Source organism: Poecilia reticulata, linkage group LG17, assembly GCF_000633615.1.
Source record: "Poecilia reticulata strain Guanapo linkage group LG17, Guppy_female_1.0+MT, whole genome shotgun sequence".
NCBI lineage: Eukaryota > Metazoa > Chordata > Actinopteri > Cyprinodontiformes > Poeciliidae > Poecilia > Poecilia reticulata.
The window spans coordinates 16,931,459-16,952,821 of NC_024347.1; the positions used below are offsets into that span (position 1 = coordinate 16,931,459).

At 36.3% G+C, this 21,363-nt stretch overlaps 2 protein-coding genes across 2 annotated transcripts in view; both read right to left on the reverse strand.

Annotated features, from left to right (window-relative positions):
- Nucleotides 1-34: 34 nt before the first annotated feature.
- Nucleotides 35-8,452, reverse strand: LOC103479507 (SLAM family member 6). Its single transcript, XM_008433982.2, has 6 exons — nucleotides 8,335-8,452; nucleotides 4,898-5,188; nucleotides 4,535-4,801; nucleotides 3,700-3,786; nucleotides 1,474-1,517; nucleotides 35-1,216 (listed from the first exon to the last, which is right to left on the reverse strand). The coding sequence occupies exons 1-6, from the start codon at nucleotides 8,387-8,389 to the stop codon at nucleotides 1,007-1,009; spliced, it is 954 nt and encodes a 317-aa protein (XP_008432204.1). The 5' UTR covers nucleotides 8,390-8,452; the 3' UTR covers nucleotides 35-1,006.
- Nucleotides 8,453-11,585: 3,133 nt separating this feature from the next.
- The window catches only part of LOC103479508 (potassium inwardly rectifying channel subfamily J member 10), a 17,966-nt gene continuing 8,188 nt past the window's right edge, over nucleotides 11,586-21,363 (reverse strand). The window contains exons 2-6 of the mRNA XM_008433983.2: nucleotides 19,546-19,891; nucleotides 16,260-16,471; nucleotides 15,289-15,420; nucleotides 14,931-15,108; nucleotides 11,586-13,702 (exon numbers count right to left, since the gene is read on the reverse strand). Of these exons, the coding sequence (XP_008432205.1) occupies nucleotides 13,305-13,702; nucleotides 14,931-15,108; nucleotides 15,289-15,420; nucleotides 16,260-16,471; nucleotides 19,546-19,891 (1,266 nt within the window). The 3' untranslated portion in view covers nucleotides 11,586-13,304. The remainder of the gene's footprint in view (nucleotides 13,703-14,930; nucleotides 15,109-15,288; nucleotides 15,421-16,259; nucleotides 16,472-19,545; nucleotides 19,892-21,363) is intronic.

The following is a 21,363-nucleotide window of genomic DNA, read 5'->3' on the forward strand; positions in this document are numbered from 1 at the left end:
GCAGAGCGCCTCCTGCTTATCCCAGATTGGGGGGAGAAAAACACATTTATTCTTCCAGAAAGCAATTCTTTCTTTAAAGATTTTAGATTTGTCTTGATCTCAGTAAGTTTGTTCTTAAATCTTTTATATCCTTAATGTCTAATGTTTTAACCAAATTCTGAAGTAACACTGGTATAATTTCTCAACCAAATACTTATCAAACATTCACCACATCTTAACAAGACACAATGTTTCTTTTGTTCCCTTTATCGGTTCCATATATTCTCAATTAAAAGCAACCTGCTTTCCCTGTTGTAGAGGCTTTGACATTTCCGCTTGCAAGCAGTTTCTCATAGGCTCAACTGGTCTTCAAAGCACAATATCCCTGGAAGATCTTTAAGCCTTTTACACATATTTTCCAGAGGTTCAATTAACGGTTAGACATTTCATATCTATCTGACCTGGTTGCTCTCCCTCTTGTGGTGATTCATGCAACTGCAGCACAGACACGATTGAGAAGATCAAGAACTAAACGAAAGAAAATATTTTGATATTAATAGAGTTTTACCTCCTAGGTAAATCCTGCTGCTTTATAACTCAGAAATTTTAAGAATATTATTTATATTTTCAGATCATTCACTTATTTCCAGAGAAACATGAGGATGTTGTTTAAAGCAGAAATTGTGAAAATGCACAAACATTCTACTCTTGTCTTTGAATGTCTCTTGTGTGGCTTTTTCTAAGTTAACACAAAATTCAGTAATAACATTTTATTCCTAAAACCGATTATTTAATTAAAATATGTTTTACTTTTAAGCACCTCAACAAGAAACAGAACCTGTAGCAGCAATAAGTATAGAATACAAAAATGTGCAAAAAATAGCAAAAAATTTTAATTTTCACAAACTGAAAAATAAAATACCAAAAGTTCAAGCGAGTGTATTTTGGAATTATACGGCAGTTTATGATCATTTTTGGCACAATTAAAACAGTTATATACATTGTCCATTTTGATTTTCTTTCTCTGTCATCTGTTGGCAGCAGCAGGATTTGATTTGGACTTGGCAGCTCTGTCAACTTGAGCATAAATAGTTTCAGGCTGCGGGGTTGTGGAGGTTCTGGTTTCGTTGAGCTGCACAGGAGGATTGGAGAACTGCACCAGGGCATAGGTTGATGTTGGGGAAGGACATTCAGTCATTTCTGTAGGGTTTGCATATGGGTTATGCTGTGGAGGTTCCTATAAAGAAAGATAAAGAGAAAAAAACACAGCTTTAGATCTTAACATTCTCTGGGTGGCATTTTGTGGAAGCTCTCATTAAAAATATAAACACAAAGATCAGAGTAAAATTGAATTTGCTGCAAACTGTTTCTGCTAAAAATTTGTTTTTCTGCTCCTTTTAAGCCTAGATTATTTTTTTATCTCAAAAGAGTTCTTTTGTAAATGTCTTGATTATTTTGACAAGCAAATAGGGAGAGTTTTTCTTTTCTGCTTACCTGAGGAACTTCATACACTGTATTTGCGCTCCTCTTTCTTTTACCTGCAGGTCAGTCATAAAGAATAAAGTTTTGTAGTTTGAACTCACAATTTTCTTTTAAAGTGATGCTCTAAGCAAACTAACATCACGTAATAAAGTAATTTAAGTGTTAAATTGGAGATAACAGCACAATGTCATTGATTTTTTGTTATTTTTGTATCTTTTTAGCCAGTTAAAAATTAATGTTTGAAAGGAAAACTGCTATAAATTGAACATCATCACAGCATAGAAACATTAAATCACAACTGGCCTGTAAATTATTTTTCAAAACACTGAAGTCATTTTACAACAGACGATTCTTAAAAACAAGCTTTGGTGCAAAGCCTCAAATATAAACCACTTCATCGATGTTGATGTAACACCTAAAACTAAACGCACTGCTCATCACTACAGCAAACAGAAAACATCTTAACTTGCCACCTATTTGCCTTCGCAAAGGCAAATAAATGAAAGTAGATTTTTCATAATCAATGTTTAACAATGTTTAGCCACAGAATAATGGAAATAAATGGAATATTCAAGGAGAGTCCCAGCCCAACGTAAGGCAGGAGGATGGAAACCTAGAGTTCACACTAATTCTGAGACAGGCAACTACTGGAAGCAGCAGGTAGACAATCAAGACATAGAACTTGGAAGGACAAAGTTTCCCAGGTAATAAAATGTTTTGTTTAGTTGTGTTTTCCACATGTGTGTGACCTACAAAGCACAACATTATCTTGACAGATATGTTGAAAATATGCTGTGACGATCCCATCCTGTCCAGTAGGTGTCTCTAGTCCTAGTCTAGTCCTGTTAATTGGACACACCGGCAGATGATAAAAGCAGACGTCTAGTCAGTCACTGTCTGCTTGATTGCCCTCCGGACCAGGCTGGAACGAGCAGCATTGGCCCACACTTCTCTCTGACTGGCTGGCCTGATCTCCCAGAGCGTATTTTGTAAACAAATAAATTATTGTTTCTGTAGATCCGCTCGTCTGTCTCCCTTTTTTGTCCTCGCCTTTGAGCGGGGCGTGACAATGCCAACAAAAATCACACAGTGAAACTAAAGATCACTTAAAACCGACAGTCTAATCAATCTTTAAAAATGTTTTGCCTTCCTGAACCAACCCAATATGCATTCACATCAGGGGAATAGATGGTGGTCAAAACAAAAACGGAAAACAACCAAATTCTGCCAGAATAATGACTTTTAATTTAAAGTTCTGTTACAAGAATTCATTCTCCACTGTGACAAAAATACAAAGGGACTGGGCTAACCACAGAGTGATTTTAAAACTCTCTGTAGAGTGCCAGTCTGTTAGGTGTCCAAGTTGCTGCTCTCAGACCTTTCTCCTGATGTCCTTCTCTTTGCTGGAAAAATCCCACTAAACCACAGGCTGAAACACTTATTTAATTGCTAAAAAGACTTGTAGGACGATTCTACTTTAACTGTAATGGAAAATTTAAATTCAAACAATTAATCTTAGAAATATATATTTTAACATTTATACACCCAACATAATCATGTACAAAAGTCATTAAGCACATTTACTTGGATTTTCAACTAAATATGCTTACAACTGATAAAGAAAAGAAAAACTCATCCCATTTTGCAGGCAAAATCTAATTATTATCTATTTTTATTGTTATATTATTACACATTTTGTGTGAATAATTCATTTTAAATACTCCGATTACTCTGATTGGTATAGCCCAATATTATTCATACCCCTGGTAGATTTCAGTTATTTTTTTTTATTATTCAAACAAAGTTATAAAAATGCCATGTTAAAAATAATTTATACCCTTCTCAAGAAAATAACGTTTTTTCTATTGAAAAAATACAATTATAAAATACTAAAAGCTCAAGGGAATGCATTTTGAAGTTAATCTTTTGACATAAAAACAAAATACACTATATATTGTGCTGATATTCATCATGGTATTGATAAAAATCATTATTTTATCACCCAAATCTTTGAGGTTGTAAGCCCTCCTTGCCATCACTATAATCTTTAACTTGTTCCACAGATATAAGTTGAGACTTCAACACTTGTAACTTCCCACCAGAACAAACATTATTGTCAACTAAAAGAATATTTTAAACCTAAATCTGTCAATTGGTTGAATCATTTTGTATTTATCTCTAGGTTGATGTTCTTAGAGACAATAATCTGATTGTGGGAGAAAATTAAGAGGTACTTACACTTTATGACCACAAAGCATATAATAGATGACACTAGCAGCACAAATGCTCCAACTGACCCTCCAACTATGGTGGCTGTGCTGGTGACTGTGGAAAGATGGAAAACAGAATAAAAACATTAGGAATGCTTTAGTCAAGCTTACTTTCTATTTTACAACTTTAATGCTAGGATGTCAAATCTTCTGACAGCCCAGAAAAAATATAGTTGCTAAAAACAAAAAATATATAAGCTATTATTGGCTATTTATCATGTTCTCCAGCCAATAACACTTTAATATTTGGAGGTTCATACAGAAAGGCAGTATAAATATAGCAAAATAAAACTAATTTTATATTTCTATACAGTTTAACATACTCAGTGAATGCAGATCGATATAAAAGTGCGTTTAGTTAATGGTCAGTAGGTCCAGTAAATCACTATATCATTTCAGTCCATTCACCATTTAAAGAGAAAATGTCCATAGATCAGAACAGCAGCACCTTGAATTACTTTGCTGTTCCAATAAAAGTCTTTACACTTTCATCTGGGTTTTCAAAAATGTAAAATAAGAAGAAAACAAAAATACAGACTGTAAAACTCCAGATTACCTGTTAGATAAAAATAACATTACTATACCAGTCCAGGTTAAGGTTTGGGTAGGTATTAGGGTTATGCACAAATGAAAGAAATTGAACCCACTTCGGTTTCTTAGTGGTTTAAAATAGATATTTGTTTATGTGCATGTATGCATGTGTGTCTATTCATATGATGAATTGCTTTATGTTTTACTATGTAAAACATTAATATGCCAAATACTTTGATTTAAAGAACCTAAATCTTTTCCTTAAATCTTACCTGGCAGATTTTCACAGAGAGATGAAACATTCTTTACACTCTTTTCCTGGCTCACGTTGTTACTATGGTTACAGGTTATCAAGCTTTCCTCTAGATAGATCTTCAGAGATGAGTCCTTCAGGTGTGTTTGGTTCAGTAAACGGCAGGTTATGTTGTTGCATTGAAAAGTTCCATTAATTTGAGAATCCGCTGTTCTACACGTTGCCGTGAAGTTATTGAAGCGTCGATCAATGCAGGTCACTGTTAGATTCACTGGAGACACTGGATCTGAGGGAAAACAAGATTTGATTGTTTTTAAAATGGGGCGCTATAAAAACATTTAGAAATTATTTCAAAACAGGAAGCAAATAAGAGAAAACTTACCTTGGACTATAACTGTGTATTCACCTACAGTTTTTTCTATGTTTCCTGTTGCTGTTGCCTTATAGTTTCCAGTGTTGTTGTGTTGCACATTTCTCAATAGCAAAGAGTAGTTTTGTTGAAAAAAATCAGTTCTTTCTGTATATTTGATTTTAGGCTCTCTGGGAGGAATAAATGTTACAAGTACATCACTGTTATTAAATTTCCAAAAAAAAATGTCATCATTGACAATATCATCTGTCTTTGCTTCCAGTAGGAGGTTCGATCCAGATTTCACAAACCGAAGTTCAGAACCTGAAAGACAACAGTTTAGTTATGTTTCAATAATAATAAAAAATTATATCATGATAAGTCTCTGGAGCATCATGAGATAACGTTCAAAGCAGCAAAGCAGAGAAGAGGTTTATAAAGTAAGTTCCTATAGAGAGCTACAAGTTTGGTCAATTAGAATCAATAAATAATTCATCTAACCATTTAATTATTTACATATGTATTGTATAGATAATATAATGTCCAACTATAATTACATTTATATTGATCACTTCACTATGATTCTTTATTTTATTTATATGCCATGTTTCAATAACATAAACATAAGGCAGAAACTAGTGATAGTTGTTATGATCTGTGGTTGGTGGTGGTGAGGATGAATGCAACCAACCCAGGTTGACATAACAGAAGAGAATTTAATGGTAATAAAGTCCACAAAGATCCAAAAACCAAAAAACACCAACAGCACAGGGAAAACAGGCAGCAAACTAACTGACATAAAACACGACAAGGACCCAACATGAGACACAGGTGGGTTTAAATAGACAGGGAGTAATCAAGAAACTAGACACAGCTAGGATCAATCAATGGGGAAGAGACAGGACACCACAGAGCCTCACAGGGAAACAAAATCTAGAAAATAAACACACAGAAAACTCAAATCCTCACAATAGTACTGACTTCATTGAATAAGTTGTTTTCTGTCAGTGGATGATAATCTTGTTATCACAAATCACAAAATTTCCAGTCTTTATTTTCCTTCCCAACAGAAATCTTTACAAATCTAAAATCTTTCAGTGATCAAACCAACAGATCCGTCTGTAAATAATTTTATTGTTGGTTGTCAGTTTCCTCTCCCCCAGTGTCTGTGAACATCAACTTTCAAGTCTTCTGCCAAAGTTCCCAACCGGATTTGGTCTGTACTTTGACTGGGTCATTTTAACATTGATATGTAAATTGTAGCTCTGTATGTTTAGTGTTTTTCTGCTGGAAGGTGAACCTGCACATCACTATCAGGTCTGTCAGAGCTTCTAGCACAGGGCTGCACAAGCCCACTCCTCGAGAGCTACCGACCTGCAACTTTTAGATGCATCCTTAATCCAACAGACCAGGATCAAATGGCTGAAGTCCTTCACCAGCAGTCATTAAGTTATCTTTTCTCATATAGCTTTCAAATTTCTACTTCTTCATGATTTTATTTTTCAGTCTGAAGATCTCCCTCATTCATCTTCCAGGGTTATCATGTTCCTGTTGGCTGATTCTCTTATGCTTCATTTTACAGTTTTACCACCTACTATGTCAATTTCCAAATGATGTACTGAGCAGTGTTCCAAGAGATGTTCTGAATTTGAGATATTGTTTTATAATTTAATCCTTTTTAAATGTATCCACAACTTTTTCCCTGTTGTGTTTCTTTGTCTTCACTGCTGTTTTCCAACAAACCTACAAATAATTAGTAGAAAAGCTGCATTTAAACTGAGATTAAATTGGAAACAACTGTTTTGCTTTACAAATTTAGAAACATCTAAAGTAAATGGGCTGCACTAAATTCATATAAAATTAAAAGTGGTTGAATACAAATGCACACCACACTTTTCTAATATTATTTGAGATCACTTGCTTATTTTCTCTAGCCTACTGTTTGTTGAGGTTTTTTGTTATAATATGATTAATTGTGAAGACACTTAAAGGGTATGGGCACTGAGTGCTTGTATTGAAGGAGTGAGAAGTGAAACAGTTTTTCCACCTTAAGATAACGTTTATATTTGGAATTTGTATGAAGTCAACCCAGAGAACATTTCTGTTCTGTTAAACTGATTTCTTTTTTTGAAACTGAAACCTCTCTGCTAGAGCTTTTTATTTTTAATCCGTTGAGAACCTGCTCCACAGAAACCACTCTGACACTTTTTATATATTTTTTTTAGCTAATTATAATGCAAAAGTAGCCATGACAGAACTGTCATCATGTACTACTTCACACTGTTATCAATTAATTTATTTATTATTTACCCAGGGAAGAAACTAATTAATATCAAAAGTCTGTCCTGGACAAGACAGCAGGACAAAACACACAGCAGCTCAAAAAAAGACAAAAGTACATCAAGAAATCACTGTGAGGCAGCAAAGAGCTCTGTAGGAAACCGTTCACTGATCTGAACCAGATCTATGAGGCTCAGTCAAAGCAGCGTCACAAACATCATCCACAGTCCAACACATTCCTGCTGTCCTGCTTTCAGTCAAGAAAAAATATTGAAAAGCCTTTTTTTTATCCCAATCTTTGAAACCAATAAACAATCACATGTCAACCACTTCTTGTTTTCTTTTCATCTTCTCCATCTCTCCACTGCCTTAGCATTTTAGAGACAGTTAAGCAAATTATACTTTGTTTGTACTTGTCCTGTACTTCAGAGAAACAGTTGCTTACTAAGGCATTTTGAAAGCTGCATAAGGACAATAATAAATCTAAATAAACTGAAAACAGAACATGAAAAAAGTAGAGATCAAGATCTTTGCATTGCGACACGATGGTGCTGAACTGCATCAACCTAAAGAAAACTACTAGACTTCAATACAAGCCCGCCAAAAATAACAGAAAATTAAACATCTATAAAGAGCATTTAAAGGTTTTCTCAGAACTTGAGCCACCTAGAAATTACTTGTCAGTGCTGAGTTTTATAATTTTCATAACTCTGATCAGTCAAAGCAACAATTTCATAAAGTGTAAATAATTTGCTGCCTTATCAGACGAGCCAGAGCTCAATGGTTAATATTTATTAACATCTACTTTAAATTTAAGTTGAAACAATTGAAGGGTGTTTCATTCACAACAATGTTTTATCAGTATTAACTTCACATTTATTCATCTGTTGCAAACCACAGATGTACATTCATGACTGATGGCGGCAGCAATCTAAAATATAAAACTATAATTAAAAAACACATCTATTTAAATGTTATCTTTATTTAACTGTTTTTTTACGTTTGTTATATTACTGAAATGAATTTTTCGGAAAAGCTTCTATTACAATTTTCACAATAAACACATTTTGACAGCTGAACTTTCTTTCATAAACGTTTTTCTTTTTACAGCTCCACATCTTTGTCATTTGAAATGTTAGCATGTTACAGCAACTGTTAAGCACTTTTGTAATAAATAACATAAATTTTACCTTCAATTGAATCCACCAGTGCAGGGAGGAGAAGAAGCAGAACAACCGCTGCCATGGCTTTGTGTCAACTCTGCGACATCCGGAAGCACAACGTCTAAAACTGAGCCACAGTTTCCTCAATTCAGGGGGAACGTTAAATAAAACTTCACACATCCAGTAATTGTTCTCATACCCCCCCACGCACACACACACACGCACAGACATCCTGTGTCTTTAGTTTCCCATTACTTGCAAAGAAATTATCTGAATTTAACAAATTTTTTGAAGTTGTACTACAGGATCACAGTTGGATCCAGATTTGAACTACCTTAATTTTCTTTTATTTATTTATTTATTTATTTATTTTAGTCATTCAGAGATGGACTTGCTGGTGTTCTTTAGATAATTATCCTGCTGCTCAACCCAAGAGTTTAAGGTCAAATTGATGGCTGGACTTTTCGCCGTTAGAGCAAAATTCATGGTTCAAGTTGTCCAGGTAGAGAAGCAGCAAAGCAGCTACAAAACATTTCATTCTGGTTATTTCTGCAAACAGCCAGGGACAGGATTTTAAATCTTAAGACATAACTTCAAACTAGAAGAATAAGAAGATAATGTATCCAATTTAACTTCAGTTTTCTTGCTAAGCCAACAGCATCACTGAGTTCATCCACCATTATTGTTTTGAAAAGAACTTTGGGAAACTTCAGACAGATTTTAATCACCAAGTGTTGCAACACCACACTAACTGTTGTCATCATTTCTAAAAACTCAGAGCTGTATGTGTTTAAGGCTTGTGTTTGTGGGTTAATGATAGAAATATTTTGCAGATGATGCTAATGTTTCCAATCTGTTCCTGAACTTCTTTTGATCTGAGCATGACTTAGTCCACTTCATGTTGCCTTGCAGGTTTTACTCAGGAGATATTTTGATCCTGTAAGTTTGGCGGTGATCAGCTTTGGGTGTTGACTGTGCAAGGTGGGTTGAATAGCCACAAAGGAGCGAACAAGTATTTTTTTAAAAAGGCTGGTCAAGAACTGAGTAATAACATGTGATCCAATATTTAAAATTATCAGACAAACAAAAATATAAATTATGTGCAAATTCTGGAATTTTCTAAATAAAAGATTTCAAAATTACAAAATAAAAATTTGGGCAGATCAATTGTTTTAATCTGAACTCCATTTTCCAAAAAGCTGTGGTTGTTCATGTTCATAATTGACTGTTTTGGCTCCAGCTTCCACTTTTAGACTGTGAAGCCGACATAATGTCTACTTTTATATTAGATTTAAAAGTTTATATTTTGGTAAAACTTTCAGTTAATCTTACTTATGTTTTTCTGAGTTATCTCTATAGTTATACTGCTAAAGTCTTAGCCTGCTGACCACATTTTCTCACTCTGCTACATTTTCCTACTATTCTTTAATTTTGCATTATTTGCTTTTATTTAAACTTTTAACTTTAAGTTCTCTGTTTTTCTCTCTGTAGAAGCAGCTGGACGTTTCTTCCTGATAAAGGAGAGTTTTTCCTCTTTACTGTCGCTGCATCCTTGCTCCGTATGAGGGATTGCTGCAAAGTCAGCAACACAATACCGGCTATTATCCACTTTCGCTACATCCAGGAAGAATAAATCCTACAAGTTAATGACTTGATACAATCTGATAAAGTCAACGCAATTAGAAAACCAACAGAATTATGACATTTTTATTGAATTGCTGCTATAAAATACAGAACTGAATTGATACTTTATTGTGATGATTTTATCACTTATATTCACTTATACTCATCAGAAATGCATCACAGTTTTAGATATTTGCTCTTTTTTATCTTTATGCTCATTATTATCTGTTTTTTACAATGTCTCTGGGTTTTGTATTAAATTGAAACTATTTGGGAATTCAGTTTTGATCAAATTAGAACAAAAGACACAAGCCAAATGAATTATTTCACAATAAGCTTTATTAGACCAGTTGTTAAAAAATTACCTCATTTGAAATATGAAATTCAAAGAACTAAAAGAAAATACACCACACCTTATTTCGCATATCAGTCACAACCACCTTTTCTTTATATGGCATTCTTATTTTTACATTCCTATATCTTAGCCCTTATTGTTCAGATATGTTCATATTTATATGTGTAGAAGGAGCTTTGATAAGATGCTTTTGATTTTATTTCACAGAATTAGTTACTCCAGCAATTCTTTATGCAGTGATCACACCCAACGCTTAAAACAATCGTACTTTCTTCACTTTTAAAGGCACAGACACGACATCTCTACATGAGTATTTACATCCACTGGAGTTTGTTCATTTGTACGTCGTCGACAGAGAAACAGCAGGTTTCTGACTATCTTTTTAAATTTACAGCAGCTGTAAAGAAGTGGGTCTATATAAACTCATAGTGCTTTCAGTGGAATATTTTACAAATGGTAAGGTTTGACAAATTGTCAGCTAATCTACTGAAGGTGCAAATAATCATTATTTACTTCAATAAAGTGCTACAATGTTCATTTGATACAGAAACATGTCATATTGTAGTTTAACAAAAAAAATTACATTCAGCACTAAAATGCACAATGAGGAACTCTAAAATTGAGATACATTTCTGAACAGTTTCCACTGCAAACTTTGCAACAGGAAATTTTAAAATAATCAGATGTTCAGGAGGAAGTTGAGGGTGAGACTTTGGAGCTTGGTGCTATTTTTTCTTACCATATAAGAAGAAAATACTTAAAGTCATATGACTTTCTGCTCAACAAACCGTAGCTGTGTGCTTCTTAAGCAATTTCCCTTTTGGGTTTAGTTAAGCACTTTTAAAAGTGCAGAAAATTACAACACATTCACTTGAACAGAGGAGGGGAAAAATGTTTTTCTCTGAAATTACGGGTATTTTGTGTTTACTCCCTTACTTCTGTTTTTCACATTTTTAAAAATACACATTCAGGTTGTCTCTCTATTGAGTGAGTAAGTCTCTCACAAGGTGATGCTTCAGTGCTCTGGGAAGTACCTAAAGAGACCAGAATAAGTCTCTGACCTTTCAGCTTTTACATCATTGTACCTCAGATAAATGGGTGTTTACGGAAAATCAGCTTTTGTTGTCTACATTCACAAAACAGTTGTTTTCATGTATTGTCATATTTGCTAACTTTGTGCTTCATTTGCTTTCAGAGATGTCTGTTTTCAACAAGAGTGAACATAAAAACGTCTTCTGACCCCTGGTGAAATACCTGATTTTTGTGACATATAAAAATGTGGCCAGGATAAATCCTTTCCCCCTTTGATGTAGCAAAACCTTACACTACTGAAAAAGGAAAATAGAAAAAATAAAAAAGTTGCCGACATGTGCACACCCTTAATCGAAACTTTTAGGCACTTTTTAAAACAATTTAAACATTCAGGCTTCTTGGATAAACAGTTAAGCAAAAACTCATAAGCCTTTGTGAGGAGGATTGTATGAGAAATATTATAGATGCGTCATGCCACAGGAAAACAAGAACACAGAAGTATTATGATCTACATGTGACAGCAACGTCAGGGATTTTTCATATTCCTGGGTAGAACTGCATGGTAAAAACATTTCCTTCGAAAGAAAAGTTCTGTCTAAAAGCCCGTTATGGTCTGATGGGAAGAAACTGGAACTTTTAGCCACAGTTACAGATGGAAAGTTTGGCACAAAACCACCACAGATCATCAGCAAATGAACACCAACCAAAGTGAAACAGGCTGGTGACCGAATCATTCTGAGAGTTACTTTTCCCTCAGATGATATGAGACTAGACTGTAGTTAAAGTCATGAACATTTCCTCATGCTACATTTCACCCAAAACCTTCAGCTGACAGAAAGAAACATGACGAAATCCAAAACAGAAACAATAAAGCAGCTGATCTGAGACAAGGGATAAACAACTAAGATGGCAAGAAGGAGAATAGAAGTAAAGAAATAAGCAACAGAAACATAAATAAGACTAAAAGTCCAAACATCTATGGATTATAATAGAAAGCTGACGATAAAGAAGAATTTTATTTTTCACCATCCAAGTAAATCAGCCAAAGACCAGCTTCACAGTTTTGCACGGTGTGAAAAACCAGGTTCTACTCAATTTTATAAATCAGTGAGTCTGTGAGCACAGAGGGCATGGGAAATGTTTCCAGGTCAAGAAGTTGGATGATATTAAACTCCTACCAAAGAAAACTGAACGTTAGAAACGAATCAAGCAGAGATTCAACAAAGAGTTTAAGGTTGAGCACTCATGCCTCCAGGTTGTTGCAGGTTTTTTTCAAATTCTCTCTTAAGTTCTTAGTTGGATCATATAGAAAATTATCACAAGAAAGATGGAAAAAGCTTCGAAAAGCTTTTTTCATACAAACATTATACGTTAAAAATGTTTCAGTTTCAAAGGTTCCAACAATGAGGCGATATTATGACTTTATCTCATGCTATGCCACGCAGACACTCTGTCTGCTTTGATAAAGATTCACTGTGTGAGTGAATATTTGGAGTGACTGACATGGTAGGGAGGAGGGAGACATTTTCTGATTAAATGAGATGAAAACAATTTAAGCAAATTGGAGGCACCTATGGACATGATATGGAGCTCTGAGCATTCAGTCCTGGACAGTCAGATCATCTCGAAGTATGCAAGGAAAAATGTGATGGTGAGACAATGGCAAAAAGTATGAAGGTAGAACTTTTTAGATTTTACATCTTTCAGTCTAATCTGAGATTAATTATGTTCGATTTACACTTAATTTTTTCCTTACTTGACTCTTTTAGCATAGAGTTTTTTAGATATTCCATCATAAGTGACAAGATGAGAATAAACCACAGCAGTTTTAGCAAATATTTCCTTACAAAACGCAGTACCATCCGTGTTTGCCTTAAGTCATTTTGATAAAAAATGAAAACAATCTTTGTCTTACATGTGTGAAAAGTTTCACAAACTCTCATGTTGTTCTGCTACAAAATGTCTGACTTTCAGCCAGTTTAGCTGCTCAGACGTTGCTGATGCGAACGCTTGTGGGGCCGTCTCTGACTCGGCCTCGGTCTTCGCCTCGCTGCTCCCTGTAGCTCTGCTCCAGACGAATCTTCTCCGGGTCTGTCACCTCAGACACGGGTCCGCCTCCGTTGCTCTGGTACTCGTGTTGCAAACTGGACGATTTGAAGATGGGGGTCGTCTTGGTCTTCGCCACTTTGTCAAAGAAGGAAAAGTCTGCTACGTATTTGCCAGACTGTGAGAGGGAGACGACGGGGGGGAACTCGTAACCCCAGAGGATCTCGTCTGGCAGGTAGGAGGTGCGGACCTGGCAGGTGGCGGAGGTCGGCTCTATTGTGGCACTCATGATCACCAAGAGTTCAAAGTCAGCCAACTCTGGATCTGTCCATCCACCACCTGATAAAGGAACATTAGCAGGTTAGCTAAAAAAGATGAGGAGAAACTGGTAAAGAGAGAAGAAGGAATCAATGCTATCCCTGATCTTAGGGTACTATGGATTTTCTCCAACGTCCCCTCAGAGTACAGATATTTATACTTATATTTGTATATTTCTGCCTTCTAAATGTCACTTTTTCAGGCAGCAAAAGAAGCTTTTCACCGTACAGGAAAACATGTTTCTATTGTGACCAATGAATATTGAACTTTAATGCAAGGTTCATGGCCCATCCTAAACTGTCAGTAGGTCTGAGTTTGTGCATACATGATTGTTTGCTTTTGTCTTATCCTGTGAAGGACTGACAACCAGTGGTGACTTCTGGCTCTAAAACCCTGCAAGGATTCAGCAAGTTCAGAAATGCATGAATAAGAAAGCAAATACAAATGGGAGTTGAAGTAAATCTAGAAACATCCAACATGTAAAATGTATCAGTAGATCTCGTCTAGATTCTTGTGTTGCGCATTAAGGAAGTGAAGAGTGAGGTGAGATATATATATATATATAAAGATATATATAAAGCACGCTAACAAAGGAAGTCAAGGCCACAGTCCACTAATCACCAAAAGACTATTTTTATCTTCCCTTTTGCAAGTTCTTCGCCCAACTTCTTCCTTTTGAGCGCTTACATTTGGTAGTAAATACAATCATTTAGTCATGCGTCACCAATTAATCAACCTCAAACCATCACTGCACAAAAATTGCATTTGCAGAGCATTGTGTTAAACAGGCATAAGGCAGGTGTAGGTGTAGAGAATCAGAGATCTCTAACCAATTAAGTTACAAAACTGGCAACTATAGCTGTTTTCTTGAGTATATGAAGGCTGGTGAACATTCAAAAAAACAATATGAATTCATTCACTGCTACTTCAATATTGCAAATGTTTCAGAAATTGAACAATAACACCGTAGCTTAGACTTAATGTTATGCTATGCAGACACTTTATGTGTCATACGCTTGACCAAGAAGCCTTATAAATATTTTGGTCTGCTTCTGCAGTGAATTGAGATTTCAGAATGTAGCAATGTCCCTTTCGGTTCTTATTTCTTAACAGCTAATGGAAAAAACGGTTTTGTTGCCTAAGCAACAGGGTTTCTTAAGAGCACAGCCCTCAAAAACCTCGAGACGTAACAAAACACCCTCAACATGTGGTAATACCAACAAAGAACTGTTTTTTTGACCAAGCTCACCCTTGGCGGCCCAGGCTCTCAGGGGGCTGTTGTCATCGATGATGTGGTAGAAGGTGAGGGGGAGGATGAGGAAGGGGCTGTCGCTGGAAGTGTCCACCTGGAAGGGCACGTTCCTCTGGTCCATGCGGACTGTTTCACCTTCCTTTGTCAGGGACGTCTGCAGGAGTTTCCCTGTCACCTAAATGAAATGGCACACACTGCTTGTTTTGGTTTGACTCATTCTCACTTTGAAGAATTGCACAGCAAAAAAAATCAACTCTGCATGGAAATATTTGCTAAAAATCCACAAATCCAACAGTGAGTCAACAAAATTGACTCATTTTTTTCCTGTTTGTCTGAGAGTTGCATGTGCACCAACCTGGCATCCAAGAAGAAGACTCTTGCGCATGTTGGCCACCCGGATCATCAGGCAGGGTTGGCCTTCATGGGTCGATACAACAGCATGCTGGCTAAACTTCACCGTCTCACTTCGCTTCTTTGGCCGTGCAATCTGACCGGGAAAAGCTCTGTTTTTATTTTTCTCAGGTATTTTTAGTTAATTCACATTTGTCTTGCTCCTAGACGAATCAGGATTAAGTGTCTTACAAACATATTTACAGACCTGGAACCTTTTCTTATTACCAAGAGAGTTTACTGAGTTTACATGAAGTAAAAATTATACATGTTTTCGAACTGCAAACAGCTCTGGTCAGATGAGACCAAAGTTCAATACCTCTTAGGAAAACTGCTGTGAGTCAAGTTACTTTTTCCGATCGTGCTTCTCACACTTGGAATAATACTCAGAGTGACATAAGGGACATTTAATTTCTAATCTCATTAAAAAACATCTTAAAAACCGGCTCTTGGAAAGTCAAAAATGTCATTGTTGATTACATGCAAATTTGTAAAGATTTTAAAGTCGTTTTATGCCTTTCTTAATACATTCACATCACAATAGAAATTAGCCTCTTGTCTATAATTGTATGCATTTACATGGAAATTTTCATTAGTGCATATTGTCCCATTATTAAAAAATTTGAACTTAAATTTGAACTTAAAGTTGATATATGTGGCCCAATAGTGGCAAAAATGAACAATACACGTTCATTTTGCTCCATTGAATGATGGCAACGTTATTCTATGGGACAACTTTTCTTTATCAGGGACATAGAAGCTGAACAAACTTAATCAAATAGAGAAAAGTGCAGAAAAGATTCACGATTGGGCCAAGTGTCAACAAAAAGAGGAAAACTACAAGGGGTGTCAATACTTTTGGCCTGTGAATCCCAACTGTTTGGCTCATTGGATTGGACACCTTTTCATCCCACATTTTTCTATTCAGTTAATGACCTTGGCCAGGAAGGTGCCGGTGATGAAGATTTCCAGGAGCATGGTGATGACCAGCTGCAGGATGAGGAGGATGATGGCAGCCGGGCATTCCTCTGTGATGCATCGGAAACCATAACCGATGGTTGTCTGGGACTCCAGAGAGAAGAGGAAGGCTGCTGTGAGGGTCTGCATCTGCATCACACAGGGCGTGTGGTTGGACGGCGGATCGAACTCTGGAAAGAAAACGACAGCTCATCAAGGCTGCGGTAAAGGAGCAGACGTTTCTTTTTTTGATGCCTACATTATCTGGAGGACTCTTGTAATGCCAAACAGTGGAAACATGAGTCATCAGAGGAAGAGGAGGAGGTGTGTTTTTCTTCATTATTTTGTGAGGATAACGTATTTGTATTGCACTCTTGTGGTTTTCCGTTTTACAGGAAATAAAACCAGAAGCTTCACTTCTTTGTAACTGTCAAAACGTCTTTGTGTGCATGTGTGAAGGGCTGCAAAGTAGAGCACTCTTCACCCTGAAAAAACACAAAATCTTACCAAGTAATTCTGATCTGGTTTGCAGTGCAAATATCTCAGGACCATTGCCTCTATATCTTGCTTTTTTAGCAAGATATAGAGGCTTATTTTAAGTAAATAATTGCTTAATATTGATGAAAAAGTACTAGTTCTATTGGCAGATAAATTAACTTATAACCTGAGAAAGACGTCTTACTATAAATGAAATAATCTGCTAAGGGAACATGCACTTTTTCATCAATATTAAGTAATTAATTACTGAAAGCAAGCCTCCATATCTTGCTGAAAAGTTACTCTTAAGTTAGGTTCAAATGTACTAAGTTATTTGCAGTAGAAACTGGACCAAAAATACTTTTGTAAGACTTTCTGTTCTTGCAGTGCACCCATGTTTTCATGTCTAATGATTTTATCATGTTAGCAGTTCATCTATTTACCAGCTTTAGATAAAAAGTGCATCATGTTGACTCTGTTGCACAAACAGAAGGTGAAACAAGCAGAAAGGGATCAGACTATCAGTTCACATCGTTCGAACTCTACAGATCTTCGTCTTCGCTTCACAGCGTAGCAACATCCGTTCTTAACACAGTTTTTCACTATCTCACTTTTTCTTATTTGAATTTTCCTACCTCTATAGTCCTGCAACAACGCTCTCAGTTTTGTTCACCTTATTTAGTTCCTCATTTTGCTGCGCTGCAAAGAAACTCTTGCAAAACCAGTGAGGTTAAAACAGGAAAAAATAACTGAAACCATCAAGGACGGTTTTAGTGTCAAATGATAGTGTATTTGTGTCAAAAGGCCTTTGAGTCAAAGCTGCATGGTAGGTTACAACTTCAGCACCTGATTCTCATGATTTAATAGAGGTTCTAAGAGATCTGAATCAGGGTGGTGAGTTATTGTTTCACTGAAGTACAATCACCTTTTCCCATATAAATAAATGAAATCATGCATAAATGTCATGGGAATTTTCTGCAAGCTATAAAAGTTCCTGTTTAGTGAACTATCATATTAAAAGCACTGTGGGGCAGTGAGGGGATTTTAGATCATAGGTCAAAAGTGTTTGGTTTTGGTGATGATATGAAATGACTTCATAGTTCACTGAAAAAGATATGTTCAAATATTCAGTTCCCCTCTCTCAGATGACAACTATTTCAGACACGGCAGTTTTATTCGCTCTTTATTCTCCACACCCTTCCTCTCTCGTATTTATTCATAGATGTGTGCAGCTCTGGTCTTAACTCAGCAAAACCTCACCTTCTTACATTCTTAAAGTGACCTATTATGCTTCCTTGAACAGGTTAAGATAGATCTATCTAAACATGTTCATTACATTTTTTGCACAAAATCACTCATATAATGAGATTTTATTCTTTTCAGTTCTGCCTGCTTCAATACTTAGCTAACTAGCTGGTTTAATGTAAACCAAAAGTAGTGTGAATGTAAAATCTAAAGCAAAGATTATCATCTATTTTATGTTTTAGGCCTGTTTTGGTTGCTAAGAGTACAAGGCATCTTCAAAATGTTGGGGGCGGCGTACCCTAAAAATCTTGCATGAGAGCCTTCTACCCTGAGGCAAAACAGTGAAAATGTGTCACAACTAAAAACATATCAGCAAAACCACAGAGGAGTAACTAAAGCAAAGCAAACTGAGGTCATGAAGAGGCTAAGGAAATCTGAACTTCAGCCCCACTGACAATCAGTGAAGGGAGGCAACAATGACAGCTAAAAGGGGAGTGGGCCAAGACTCCAACCGAGAGGTACTCCAAGTCTGGAGACCAATTACAGGGAAGATCTTACAGCTCCGACGGCCAAACAGCTTGTTGTAGCTGTGAAACCAAATACTACCTGTTCCACTCAGTAGCATGCAAATAAACATTTAATTTTAAATTTGTGTGTTAAATCTGGAATTTCTTGGTTAATAGTCTTTTATTTTAGTTAGATAGATAAACACCTCACCTTAAATCTGATAGGCGCAAAATAAGATTCTACATTCCCCAGATGTATACAATTAAAACATCATACTGCACTGCATATTTTTGTGAGAACTGGAACTATATTATATGTTTTATGATTAACAATGAACAGTGAACCCCGCCTCTCGCCCGGAACGTTGGCTGGAGAGGCACCAGCAACCCTCCCGAACCCACTAAGGGACAAGGGTGTAAGAAAATGGATGGATGGATGGATGGATGATTAACAATAACAAAGGAATATCTTCATCATAAAAATTATAATCTTATATATATAAACATCTATATATAAATATATATATAAGTTAGCTACCTTTTTTACTAATTGAAAAAAAGTAAAGTGAAAAATTACTTTTTCACTTTGATATTCATATAGATAGAAAGATGGATATAGTCCCTGAATTTACTGACTCTTTAATGCATTTGTCTGTTCAGAAGCTTTAGGTCTTATTTTGCTAAATTCTTGTCTTCAGCTGTATTTTCTAGTTGACTCATTACGAAACCGGCAATGACACCCTAACTGAGCTGAAAGTTTCTAGAGTATTGAGTCAAAGTTTAACTGAAGAATTTGACTTTATTCACAACTTAAACTGAGAAGTAAAACTGTGTTTGTTCATAAAAAACAGGGCAGGAAATCTTCGCAGAAATGTCTGAAGCATAGCCTGATACTGCGGGACAAACCCTGATGTCAGTTCTTATCAAAATCCTGCCCTCAGATGGAATAGATATGGAAACTCTGTGGTGCACCAGTGATCTGAGGGGGGTGTTAAACTGTAAAGGTACTTTTTTTGATAAAACCTCTGCTCTCTCACCCAGCAGGTCTCCATGCACCAAAGCAACGAGGTACCACACAACCCCAAACAGAAACCAGGTCCCCGCGAACGTTGCTGTAAACAGGAAGAACTTGTAGCGCCAAGGCATTTCAAGAAAAGTTGTCCAGAGGTCACGCATATAGAGAGCGTTCCTCCCACTGACGTGCTCGATGCGCATGTTGCTTCGGCCATCTTTGGACAGGATCCGCCTCCTCTTTCGCAGAGTCCCGCCTCCAACAGAAGAACCGCCGCCCAGCAACGGCTTCAGAACATCAGTTTGGGTCTGAGAGTGGCAAACCTTTTGGGGGGAAGAGCTGCGAGAGCAGGGCGGGGTAGAAGAAGTCATCTGTGAAAAACAAACAGGAAAAAATGAAGTTGAAGTTTAACTTCCCTAGATTGATTCGCGATCTATTTCATCTCTACACCAAACTTTAACAACACCAGCAGAACTATGACACACGAGTAGACACAAAATACTGGTGTACTGTTAAAGCTCAGTGGAAACCACAAACGTTTAACTGCACACAACTTCCCTGCAGACAAATTCCTCCTCAAAATGAAATATATCTGTTACATACAGAATAATATCTAAAATTACCAGAGCACATTATTTAAATTACATATTTTTTGTTGTGTTTTTGATTTTATTTTGTTTTAAAGTATGGGAAAACCACATTTATATTCAAGCATAAAGTTAGATTTGGAAATTACCTAAACTATTTGTGAGGCGCAAAGCTGTCATGGGAAAAAAGCTGTTTTACGTCTGAATTTGATATCTGTAGCCACGATCAAATGATACCATCACAGGAAGAAGATCTCGTTCTGCTTATTTTGCCAAATTTTGGCATGTACTCATTCTATGCAAATGCAAACATAATAGGAGGAACTCTTCTGTTAATTTTTCTGTAAAATTCAGGACCAGTTTGAGGCAAGCTGGCAAAAAAGCTACAAGTTTGAAAAGTTAATTCATCCTCAGTGTTAATATATAAGATTCCTGACAGTGAGACATTTTTTTGCAAATTGCGCCGACCACAAACATATTAGCAAACCAAAACCACAGAGTCGAGATAAACAAGCAGAAAAACAGATGCATAATGTCGAGACTTAATTCTACAATGTCTGCAGAAGAGGAGACCTGGAGTTCGCATTTTTAAGAGTTTTATTTCTACTAGCATGTTAAAACTATGAAAATCCATTACTTTTACATAAAGTTTTCCATAAACCCTTTGAATACGCTCTTCAGAGGAAATGAAAAAAGTAAAAAGTAAAATTAAACAGAAAAACGTGCACGGAGACACAGCTACGATGCTTAACAGGAAACATTTGAATCATAGCTGCAGAATATTTCACTTAATCCTGCATGGAAATCAGTGAACAGTTCAAAAGCCATTCTCTTGCATGGGTGTGGCTGTTGCACGGTGTGTGCTTAGCAGATCATTTCTTCATCAGACTCAAGTGTTTTGCTTTATACATTGCCACCTTCTGCTTCACTAGTGGAAGTTCAAAGAAAGCCAGGAAAGTATGCTGTCAACTACATGAGACTTTCCAAGTTAAAATCATTTTGAAAACATAAATGGACAAATAATGATTCATGTCAAAATGTTTAAATATTCCCTGCAGTCATTTATCTGCTGAAGCTGACATCATGCTTCACTGTCTACATTAATGTGAGTCTCCCTGTGCATGTGTGGGTTTTTCCTGGGTACTCCAGGTTCCCCCCTCAGTCCAAAAACATTAGTTTCAATGCCCTTAAATATGTGTGTGTGTTTGTGTGTGTGTGTGTGTGTGTGTGTGTGTGTGTGTGTGTGTGTGTGTGTG